The sequence below is a fragment of the Haplochromis burtoni genome, unplaced genomic scaffold, assembly GCF_018398535.1.
Source record: "Haplochromis burtoni strain Fernald_Lab_line unplaced genomic scaffold, NCSU_Asbu1 Contig_166, whole genome shotgun sequence".
Classification (NCBI taxonomy): domain Eukaryota; kingdom Metazoa; phylum Chordata; class Actinopteri; order Cichliformes; family Cichlidae; genus Haplochromis; species Haplochromis burtoni.
Window position 1 is genome coordinate 1,070,794 of NW_024582527.1, and position 12,040 is coordinate 1,082,833.

General features: G+C 39.2%; 1 protein-coding gene across 2 annotated transcripts in view; it reads left to right on the forward strand.

Annotated features, from left to right (window-relative positions):
• Nucleotides 1-3,641: 3,641 nt before the first annotated feature.
• LOC102291259 (poly [ADP-ribose] polymerase tankyrase-1) overlaps nucleotides 3,642-12,040 on the forward strand; it is a 14,428-nt gene continuing 6,029 nt past the window's right edge. The window contains exons 1-11 of one of the 2 annotated variants that reach the window (XM_014337106.2): nucleotides 3,642-4,144; nucleotides 4,698-4,922; nucleotides 7,181-7,276; nucleotides 7,403-7,439; nucleotides 7,681-7,756; nucleotides 9,167-9,187; nucleotides 10,712-10,806; nucleotides 10,888-10,954; nucleotides 11,209-11,395; nucleotides 11,527-11,648; nucleotides 11,794-11,885. In XM_014337106.2, the coding sequence (XP_014192592.1) occupies nucleotides 3,694-4,144; nucleotides 4,698-4,922; nucleotides 7,181-7,276; nucleotides 7,403-7,439; nucleotides 7,681-7,756; nucleotides 9,167-9,187; nucleotides 10,712-10,806; nucleotides 10,888-10,954; nucleotides 11,209-11,395; nucleotides 11,527-11,648; nucleotides 11,794-11,885 (1,469 nt within the window). In that variant the 5' untranslated portion in view covers nucleotides 3,642-3,693. The remainder of the gene's footprint in view (nucleotides 4,145-4,697; nucleotides 4,923-7,180; nucleotides 7,277-7,402; nucleotides 7,440-7,680; nucleotides 7,757-9,166; nucleotides 9,188-10,711; nucleotides 10,807-10,887; nucleotides 10,955-11,208; nucleotides 11,396-11,526; nucleotides 11,649-11,793; nucleotides 11,886-12,040) is intronic. The other variant, XM_005933311.3, reaches the window with a different exon arrangement.

Genomic DNA, 12,040 nt, shown 5'->3' on the forward strand with positions numbered 1-12,040 from the left:
TATTTTCATTCACTTTAAAACTTCAACTAAAAGTTTGTTGGAGCATCATCTGTTTTCATAAACTGAAAACAGAGTAATGTTTAAAGCGTTCATCGATGGCTACCAATGATGTGGTTTCCTGGAAGGGGATGAGCTTCTTATCCATCACAAGGTAATATATGTTAATGGCCTCCCTGCTGGTTCCAGATACAAGGAGGCTTGCAATGTCTTTCCTGGTGCTCCAGGTGTTCATCTAAGATGATCTGTGACTAAAGTGAGAAACAAAAATAAAGCAGTTGGAAACTCTTTTCTCTTCACTACATTCCCCACCAGAGTCATCTCCACCGTTTACCGAACAGAGGACACGAGATGAGAACCGCTGGAGAGTAACAGACTACAGCGCAGACGGCAGAGTTCTCATGTCGGTTCTCTGCCGTTTTCTGAAGACGTCGGCAAAGGGTGCTAAGAGGAAGGCTCCGGAGGAAGACAACAGCATCCAGAGCCCAACTCCACTGAGGAAGCGCTTCAGGATTTAGTATAAAGTGAAGCATGTCGAACACCAGCAAGCCTGAACAAAGTGGTAAGTAGTAAATAGTGTTTAAGGTTGTTTCTAAAATTCTGTCCTAAAATATTTGAAAATTGTGGAGGTTTTAACTTTTATTCTTTCTTTTCTGCCTCTTGTTTCTAAAAGTCAGGAAAAAGAGTCACGCTGAGAAGAAACTCCACACAGAAGATTCTCCCTCATTAAAATGGTAAATATATTCATCTTGTTATGACGTTTGCTCACAATAACCAGGAGTGTTCCTGTTGTTCTGAAGCGATTCACTCTCATTTGGTGTTATTTGTTCCAAAGACAACTGAGAGTGTTCAGAGCAGCGTGAACGGCAGTGACCTGAGAGCAAGAGAGTCCTCGTGCCTTTGTGGATCCCTCCAGGTACTCCGGCTTCTTCCCACAGTCCAGAGCGATGCAGTTAGGTTGAATGTGAGTGTGAATGGTTGTGTGTTTCTCTGTGTTAGACTGGCCACCTTTCCAGGTTTTGCCCCGCCTCTGACCACATAACAGCTGGGATGGCTCCAACCTTGAATCGGATAAGCAGAAGAAATGGATGGAAGGATGCACTGAAGGCCCTCTCACCAGCTTTCATTTATTAAATTTGTCTTTACTAAACAATTTCTGGTGTGTATTTGCATTGTTACTCAGACAGCAGCTCACATGTCCTCTTTCTGTTTGTGGTGGAAGATTCAGGCAAAAACATATTACATATATAGATTATGATATGACTCAGTTTCATATTAATTGCTATATGATAGTGATGAGGTCCAATTTAAATTAAATGAATTGAACACATGTGATTTTGGGGTCCAGCAAAGTGAATAGTTTTCACTGTGGATAAAATACATGGAAAGGTTTAATGAGTCATATTTCACTACAAAGATGACGAGATTAAAGGTTCTCATAGATGTTGGTCAGAAGTTTTGCTCCATGCTGGATGTTAAATGTTGATCAATGTTTACACACATCTGCACATTTCTAACAGTTCATTTCACAGGTCATCAGTCTCCTGACTGCATATGCAGAGTTTTATCATCATCATGAATTCTTGCTTTAGTTCCATTCAGTCACTCAACATCAGGTGTCTGCTTGTCCTGAGCTGTGAGAACTACAGTGAGTTCCTTTCTTCTTTAGCTTAGTATTAATAAACCAGCTCGTAGCTGGGCACCTGCATCCCTGTCTATGGGACAGATCATTTCTGACCAATTGCATAACTGCCTGGTTTTACACAGAGAAATCACTTGTTGTCAGGAGTGATGAAAGTGTTGAAGCACTCAGTGTCACAGGAGACGTCATTCATGATGAGAACTGTGGATGACAAATCACATGATTGGATCCTAGTTCAAAGTACGCTTTCTTGAGTCCTACATGAACATAAGGTACAATTAAAATTTAAAAATTGGTTGAGATGAGTTTGGAAAATAATTCAGATTTTAAGTCTGAAAATATCTTTACTTCCTTTAGCATGCAGTTAGCAACGGTGAAACTTTTCCACATGGGGATGGAGATTTTTTTAAAAGTTTGAAATAACTGGGATGCTGGCTGTCGTTTAATTTGTTTATTAAAAAAGTCAAGAATATTTTAGTGTTTAACGGTGAAAATAATGGACTGTTATTCATGTGTTTGGAAAGGAGAAATGGAAAGACTGAAAGTGGGGCCTGATGAAGTACCATCAGACACTAAAAGTTACAGGCTGAAACACATCAACTGCTTTATTATTTCTAATTTTAAAGTGTAAGAGCAGTGTGCAACAAAGTGCCATAAAAAATAGAAATACAACTAAAATCCCTTCAATTAAACAGTCCCTAGTTAATGTTTTAAGTTCTAACTACTAAATATAATAAAAAATATATCAGAGAAATACTTCAGTATTGTAAATTCATAGACGTAGGTGAAACAAGGGAACAAGATGTATAAATTTGTTCTGAAAACTATGTAAACATGTCTAAACACTTTGGTAAAAATAGGAAGAACTACATTTGAAAATGAATGATTGGAATCCAGACTTTTGACTTTTTTTGGTTTTCCTCAACACTCCATCCTCTTAGCATTTTTGTTTTCCAGCTTTTCTAGAAGGAAAATCATTTATTACATCACTGCAAGAAATCTGATGGCCAACTTTATTGTTAATACTAATTACTGCCAGTCCGCTCAGTCTTTCTTGTGCCGTGGAAGGTCTGTGGTAGTTTTTCTTATTGATCTTTTCTTGGAAAAGCTCACAGTGCAGTGCACCTGTGTTGACCGGGACCTCCGGGTCAACATAGATGAACCAAAGATCAAAAAACAAACATCAAGAAGAAAAGCTGCCATATCTGATGTCATATTATACTTGAACATTATGAAAACCCTTCAGTTTTTTTGCGGTTTATTGTACGGAAAAGAAGTCTGCCAGTGGAACAATTGAGAATTACTTGAGAATTTTTTAATTATCTGGTTTCTTGTCATGTGGTTATATGGTCTTTAAGTCAATCTTGATTCAACCTTCTCTTTACATGGCCATTTCATACTGCACACCTGGTTGCACACATTATTAGTTGAGCTCTGAGCAGAGAGGCAGTATGAGTCACTGCACCAACAATGGTGTGTTCACATAATATGTTGGGCTTTTTTAAATAAACCTTTTATAATATATGAATTGCTCTAACACTGGCAAAAATTATTATTATTATTATTATTGTTGTTGTTATCATAAATTTAAAAAAAGTAAAGCGTCTTTTGCTCTTGGAGGCCCCAGTGGTGACGGCTCTGATCCCTCTGCCGCCCCAGGCATAAGCCCCCCAAAGCAATTAATTCTTTTTTTTTTAAAGTTCGTTTATTATTTTTTATTATTAATTGTTTATTGCACTGTGAAATATAAAATATATATTTCACATAAAAAAAACTATTTAAAAAATTCTCCCCCCAAATCTCACAAACCTCTTTTCAGTCTTTTAGTACGTTCTTTTTTTAAATAATCAATTTTAAATAAGGCAATAAAGCAATGTAATACCTAAAGACGATATTTTTTAATGTGTTTTGCAATGCATTATAGTAAGTTTAAGTCGGAGAGGGGGAGGGGGTCCACTGCCAGGCTCCACTAAGAAAACAGCTGACAGGAAACACGACCACTTTCACCGGAAAGAAGGAGGAACTGCTTTTATTATCGCCTGAGAGCTGCTGTAATGGCGGTGTCTCGACGCTCATCGCAGCAGCAACAGCAGCAAAATACTTTACAATCTCCGCCGAGAAACAGCTCTCTTTCTGGCGCTCCTCCGGGCTCTCCGCCGATGGCTTTGCTGACCTCGGCCGTCGGACCTTCGGAGAATGAGAGGGAGTGCAGCGGAGGGATTGAAATGGCTTTGGCCTCCCCAGACCTACCAGCCCCGGCCTTAGCGAGCAGTGCGAGCTCCACCACGACAACCTCTGGCGGAGGTAGCAGCAGCGTTTCGAGCCCTGGCTCTGGAGCTGCCAGTCCCACCGACGGCAGCAGCGGCATCGGTGGGGCGTTCAGGGAGTTGTTCGAGGCCTGTCGTAATGGAGACGTATCCAGAGTAAAGAGACTTGTGGATTCGGTGAATGTAAACGCGAAGGACATGGCTGGTCGAAAATCAACCCCCCTTCATTTCGCTGCGGGTAACGAGCTAATGAAGTAGCAACAGCATCTTGTTATTAGCTAACATACTGCGGGCGGCTAGCTAGATAATGTGTTTTGCTTGACTTGTTTAGTGCTAGCGCTAACCTTTTATTTACATTTATCTTTCTTATATATTCCTTAAAATGTAACTATAATTGTAAGCTGTCGTTTTATAACTGTTTTATAAGCTGTGCCGCTAGTAACATTTAGCTAGGAAACGCAAACCGTCGTATCTTTTAGTTAGGATAACCGTACGTTAGCATGAACTGCAACAAAAACTAACAGTATGCTACTACGTGTATGTTGTTTGCTAAGTTCCCAAGCCCTAAATTAAATACAACACCTCTGCAATTATTATAGGTAAGAAGTTTGTGTATCTATACGGATGCTTAATCGTATAAAGAGTATTTATATTTTAATATAGTTATAAAGTGTTGTTTTTGTTGGGATATTTCCTGTGAATGGCTAAAAGCTATTAATGTTAGCAGGATACTTATGCAAAACGCTTAATGTAATATAGATGGAAAAACTCAACGCACGTGCTTCTTTCAGGCTTTGGTAGAAAAGATGTTGTGGAGCACCTTCTGCAGACTGGGGCCAATGTTCACGCTAGGGATGATGGAGGTCTCATCCCCCTGCATAATGCCTGCTCTTTTGGACACGCAGAAGTCGTCAGCCTCCTCTTGTGTCAAGGCGCAGATCCAAATGCCAGAGACAACTGGAACTACACTCCGTTACATGAGGCTGCCATCAAGGGAAAGATAGATGTGTGCATTGGTAAGGATGCTAGCCGTTTATATCTACGGTTAGGCAAATATGGAATTGTGTATGTGTGGGAGTGAAAAACTTAATAAATATGTGTGTGAGACAGAGGAAAAACAGCCAGAGCAGGCTGAAAACATTACTTACACTGGGGTGACACACAAACAAATGCCTTAATGTTTTTTTTCCCTATCAAATTTCTATAGCCTATATAACCCTTTTATTTGTTAATTTACATAAACATTTGCCTATGCAGGGATGGCTGCCATGTAGAAGTACATCTTGTGGACTCATTTCAAGAGTAAAGAAACAGTTTGAAGTAGAGTAGGGGATATTGCCCTGCTCACTGAAAAATATTTATCACGATATATATTTGAAAATTTGCGATAACGATATAATTGATGCGAGACAAAATACAACTCCACAACATTACTAGCGCAAAAAGACAACCTTCCATTTATTTTCACTTAAACAAGAAGCTGTTTTTATGTACATTAAAGCTTTATAAAAATGTAACAGTGCAAATGCAAATTCCTTGCTGAAAGTTTAACCAAAAGGCATTTCCAGTAGAAATGGGCTGACATATCCTGAGCATAACCATGTATAATATCCACTGAAGTTAAAAAGAGGTGCTTTGCAACATTAAACTGCAGTGTGCAGTACGTATTTTTCGGACCATAAGGTGCACGGGATTATAAGGCACATTAAGCGAAACAAAGCAGTCAGATAAATCAAACTTTATTAAACTCATTCTTCTTGCTTCCTCCACTTCTGTACCATTGATTCATTAATGTTGAATTCTCTGGCAGCTGCTCTATTCCCATGTTGTTGCAGTATATTAATGACTAACCTCGTATTGTGGATGGATTATCTCAGTTGTTCTCCTGACTGAAGTTTGGTCCGTTTACAGCATCCTGCCATGCGATTGCATTTGTCTCTAACCATGAAGAACCTTCACGTTAACTTTTATAAGTGGAAAAGTGTTAGTGTTCGTCCTCCAGCTTCACTGTTTATGTTATGCTAACATAGCTGTGTCGCTAGCGATCACGTAGCACATCATTATATACCAGCTAGCCCAACTTCAGTAACCCTACAAACGTCACTGCTGTTTAGTTTCCTGTCTTCATTTATGTTGGAAGTGATAGCAGAGCTGTACGTTTGATTTTTTTCAGAAATCTCTCAGTCAGAACATGCAATATCATGCTTAGGTAACTAGCGAAACTAGCGAGCTAACTTCCGCTAGCTTCCTGCTAACTTCTAACTCCGTTAAATGTAATACATTTTGTTTTCATGGATGCCTGGAAGTTAAACTTCATAGTTACACCTGGTAAAGCAGCAATGCTGATCGTTTTATTAAAGATGAAAGAATTTAGACAGTTTTTAACTCTCAGTGATGCTGCAGTGTTCGTTTGACCTGAAGATACGGAGTTTAGGACCCAGATTACTCCCAGATTTAAGAGCATCTTAGTCCGACAATAACGACGGCCGCTTGCATGTTCTGCAAAAAAATGTGCTTTGTCATGTATCTGACGGACAAACACCAAACCAGTTCCACATCACTGAAGTTGCACCATTTTTACAAACCAATTCTGGTTCATCTGTTTCACTCAACAATCGGCCATGTGCGTATGAAAACAAAGGCACTGCGCATGCGCGTTTTACTCATATTCTATCGCGATATTTCATTTTCCTATCGTTGCCTAACATTATACTGGTATTACCGTGAACGGTATAATATGGCCCAGCCCTAGTTTGAACTGGCATTATGAGCCATCCTAAGCCTCAGTCTTTGACTCATACGGATTATTTGTATAAATAAAATGTGCCTGTGTGGAAATAACTGAGGTTCTACTTGATAAATCAGCCGGGTTCGTTCTCAGCACTTAACTTGCCAAACAAACAGAGACTGTAATTGCCCATGGAAAGTTATATCCACTGCAAACATTTATGTGAAGTGTTTTGCATGCCAGGCTCTAATCTAAGCGCTCATTTTCATCCAGATGAATACAAGACTGATGTCATTCTAGTTCTTTGAGTGTATGTGCAAAAGTCTGATGAGCTTGAGCATTCATTGTGCGAGGTGGCGTTCTCCCCTGGGGCTCTTTAAAATATAGAGGTGGTGCCAGCTTGAACACTGTTTTCAACTTTGTGTCTTTTATTATCTATGCTGTTTAACCAGCCTTCCTCTTTATTAATATGCACAGCATTCTGAGTAACACAAAAAAGGAACGTTAAAATGCAAGTTTTTGTTTATTTCATCTTATCTTTTGCAGTGTTACTGCAACACGGAGCTGATCCTAACATCCGCAACACCGATGGCAAGTCTGCTCTGGATCTGGCTGACCCTTCAGCTAAGGCGGTTCTCACTGGTCAGTCTCGGTTAATGTGCCAAACAAACATAAGCAATAAATGCTATGTAAAGTTAAGTCACATGCCAATATTTATGTATAAGTGTTTCACACGTTTCTCTAATCTGAGAGTTTTTCTTGTTCCAGGTGAATACAAGAAGGATGAACTTTTGGAAGCAGCAAGGTGAGTGTGTCAATAGTTGATGACATGAAGTTCTTGGGTAAACTGCAGTTATAGAAACGATGCTGGTGTGTCCTGTGATTCTGTAAGCACATTTAAGAGTTAAAACATATGAAGGAGGAGAAAAATGATTGCATGTGATATCCTTTTAATCTGACTTTAATTGACCTCGTCTTAGTTGCTAGTTTCCATCAATTTATTTTGATTTAACAACATCTGAGTCTTTTCAACCATCTAATTACAGGAGTGGAAATGAAGAAAAACTGATGGCACTGCTGACTCCATTAAATGTCAACTGTCACGCCAGCGATGGTCGCAAGGTAAATGAGCCACAAGTAGCACATTACACCAAATACATACATACACGTTTACTAGTGTGTTTCTAAAACTTCAGATTTTGAGGGGTAAAATGCACGTTGTGTTTTTTTGTTTGTTTTTTAATTCAGTCAGCATGTGTTTAAAGGAGTCTGAATTAGTTTGAATGGTGTTTCTATAGAGGATTTATGTTGGGGCCATCTTAATTTGGAAATACCTGTTTTAGACATTTCTTATTCTCTAATCATGCATGCGTGACTCTCATGAGACCATCCACAATCCATTTGCTGCTGTGAAATCATCCTCATTTTAACAGCATCAGTTTTCTTCAACTTGGCTTTTAATTGTCCAGCCTTTTTCAAGGAAACCACTAAAAGCACTATTTCAACCCAGTTTATCAGGCTAGTTGATTCTGTATACATTCTCTTGAAGCTAAAGTAGACATAAATTTACACGAAAAACCCCCAAAACTATATTTTTCCAGCATGTTGGGTCAGTTGTGAAATCTATTTTCTGTGGAAGCACATCTGGTCAGATCAAAGAACTAGGCTTAATGTATTCTGCACAGTTTATTTCTGTGTAATTTTCAGTTCTTAGTCTTTGTTAGTGGGACGTGATTACACTGTAAGCAGTGTTTAGATCACCATGCAGGTTTCCTCCTGTTAATTTTGTTTGTTTTGTTTTTTGTCTTCCTCTTTGTGGTTGAGGGAACTACATGTGTAATGGTACAAACACAGCTGGCACTCCTCTTTTAGACTTTACACACTGTTTATCATGGCTGATTTAGGTGAGGGATCTTGTTTCCATTGCATCCCTATGAACAGGAGCATTTACTCCTACTGTTTGTGTGTGTGTGTGTGTGTGTGTTTCTTTTTTCTTTTCTTTGGGAGGGGGGTGGGGTTGGTCCCTCATGCATTATTTGCAAATTATTGAATGATTAGCTTTCTTATCCTGAATAAATGTGTTTATTTCTCTAACCAGCTTAAAACAAAACATAACTACTACCTTCATTATTCCATGAAAACTCATTGTTGCTAACAGTTTTTCAGCACATGTCATTCACTTCTAACCATATTTTTTTTCATCAGAAATTAGAGTGTTACCTCTTTGCAGTAGAATTGATGTTTGCATGATCTAGGTCTGTAAGCCACTTTGGAGATGTGGTCTGGAATTTAAGCAGACCTAAGAAGAGGAGCAGCAGTCTCCACTGCATCCTCCAGCTGCTTACCCTCTCTGGCCCCGTGTCACATTTAATCTCACACCGTCTTTGATCAAACAGTGGTTATTGTCTTACTGCGCTTTATGTTTCACTGACTTTAAGGGAGAGAGAGAAATTGCTGTGAAAAGACACTGTCATTTTGTAATTTTTGTTTCATTTTGTTTTCCGTGTGACTCTGGCAACATTTGTCGATCAGTCAACATCACAAAAAATGCTGGTAAGTTGACCTTGATAACGGCCACTTAATTGATGCACTGTTGTGATCTTTTTTTGTTTGTTTTGTTTTTATTCTTTTATTTTTAATCCATCGTTTTTATTTGACCAGTAAGCTGGCTGTCACTTGTTAATTGCACATCATGGACCTGGGTGTACGGGTCACTCATTTATCCTACCCTGATGCTCCTCTGTTGTGTGTGCGTGAATGTGAGTGAGCGACTGAACTGGGTTGGTGTCATGGTGACGACTCATCTTTTTGGATTTGGAGAGGAGCACAAAATGCCCACTGCCTGCCTACTTCAGCGTCTGTCCTCTCTCCTCTGCACACTCACCCACACTTCTCCAGCTTTCGATCACTTGCACATAAATCAGTGTCTGATTTATCTTTTCATTAATTTTGTTTTTGATGATGGTGATAATTCATGCATGCCTGAAGGCCTGCCCCTCTGCACTTTGTTTGTCAATCGAATCTTGAATTTGTGTCATTGTAACTTGTGTATACTTCACATGTCCTTGTTGGATTAGTTGGTATGCAGTAATGAATGGTCTAAACTTAACCTGCCATTCTAGTGCTATGCTCTTCCCTCCATGTTGATTGCTTCTAAATTGCTTGTGTCATCCCAAACTGAATGAAGCCTCCATGATTCAACTCTCATTATTCAGAGTTGTTTTTGTTTTTTTTTTCACTGTCACTTAATAGTCTTACATTTCTGCATTTTTATATTAACATCACTGCATGGATTGAAATGAAACAATGTCCCTTCTTTTCATTGTGAGCTTGACCTGAGCCAGATTTTTGAACAGTGAACAAATGCAATTGAAATGGGATTTGCAGCTTTGCTTATACTAATTCTCATTTTTCTTGGCTGAAATTAGGCTATTTGATTTTTTTTTTCTCAGCCTGCTTATTGTAGCTTCACTGCATCCTATTATGGTTGGGATTCAATAGAATTTTATTTACTCAATAGCTAGTATTGAATGATTGTTTTTATACACAGGTAATTGAAAAATTAATAGAAATTAAAATTGGAAGCATTTTTGTATGTTTCTATTGTTTTTTGTTTTTTTTTCTTTTTATTTATTTGTTAATTATTTTATAACTGGAATTGGAAAGTAAGTCAGATATTGTATCCTAACCATAATTCACAAGCAGCCTTTTGGACTTTACTACTCCTCAGCTTACTGCATCAAACCTATTTTCGAAGTACTAAGACCTAAAAGATTTATTTTTTTGTGATCTTATCAATTGGAAATCGAGTTAGATGACTAGTGAGGTTAAAGTTGCTCGTCGTCGCTCAGGTCAGACATAGTAACAACAGCAACTGAATTTTGTTGTTGAATTTTCCCCACAAACTCATTGACTCTGCATCACGATGTCCGCCATTCATCTGCAACTCACCGAGCATAGCCTGCTCTAGCACAATTGCTTTTGGCCTTAATCAGCCGCTCGCTCATGTGGCCATCAAAGGCAGTATGCACCGACCCGGCCCACGAACGATGTTAACAGGCTTTCTTTCTCTTGCAGTCTACACCGCTGCACCTGGCTGCTGGGTACAACCGGGTCCGCATCGTTCAGCTCCTCCTTCAGCATGGGGCTGATGTTCACGCCAAGGACAAAGGGTGAGGCTTTTTTTTTTCTCTTCTCTCTTTTGTCCTTTTAAGTATAAGTCACGACACTAACCAGAGTGTGTTGTCCGGCAGTGGTCTGGTTCCTCTTCACAACGCCTGCTCCTACGGTCACTACGAGGTCACTGAGCTTCTGCTTAAAGTAAGACACGATTTCTTATTTGATGAGCTTGTGCTTTTAGGACTCTGGGTTGGTTGAAATGTTATTGAGCAATGAATAAGTGTAACTCGTTTCGCTTTGTAAAATCACGTCATGAGTTATAACTAGGAAATAACGTAGTGCTAGGAATTATAATCAGACACTAATTACATTTTGTTATAATGTCAGATACTGATGTGATGAAACAAATGTTTCTTCCTTCTCCTGTACACATTTTGTGCTGTTTCTCTCTGCAGCATGGAGCCTGTGTGAATGCCATGGACCTGTGGCAGTTCACTCCCCTCCACGAGGCAGCATCCAAGAACCGAGTGGAGGTTTGTTCCTTGCTGCTAAGCCACGGGGCTGACCCCACCCTCCTAAACTGCCACAGCAAGAGTGCTGTGGACATGGCTCCGACTCCAGAGCTGAAAGAAAGGCTTACCTGTGAGTTCTTGCTAAGCCACCTAAAAGGCTTCATCAGCAGGCATTTTTTTCCACAAAGATTAGCTTTCATGTACTTAGAAACTCAAATCATTAGACCATACCTAATTTGTCATTTCCACATCTCTTTTTAGATGAGTTCAAAGGTCACTCATTGCTGCAGGCAGCCAGGGAGGCGGACGTGGCCAAAGTGAAGAAGACGCTGGCTCTGGAAATTATCAGCTTCAAACATCCTCAGACCAACGAAACAGCTCTGGTCAGAATCAAGTCTATGGAGCTTGCCAGTAGTTTCTCTTAACATGCCTGTCTCTCTCTCTCATTGTGCTACCAGCAGTTCTTTGCATAATGCTGCATAATGAAGATGAAGCTCGGCACTAATATAATGTTAATGTGTATTTCAGCACTGTGCTGTGGCTTCACCCCACCCTAAGAGAAAGCAGGTGACCGAGTTGTTGCTGCGTAAAGGTGCCAACATCAATGAGAAGAACAAAGAGTAAGTTAACAACAAAAAGTTTTTAGATTGTATTTTTAAAAGTAAGAAGCAAATAAACTAGGAGTTCATCTTAAAGGTAATGAATGTAGCTGATATAATAATAATAATAATAATAATAATAATAATAATAATAATAATAATAATAATAATAATAA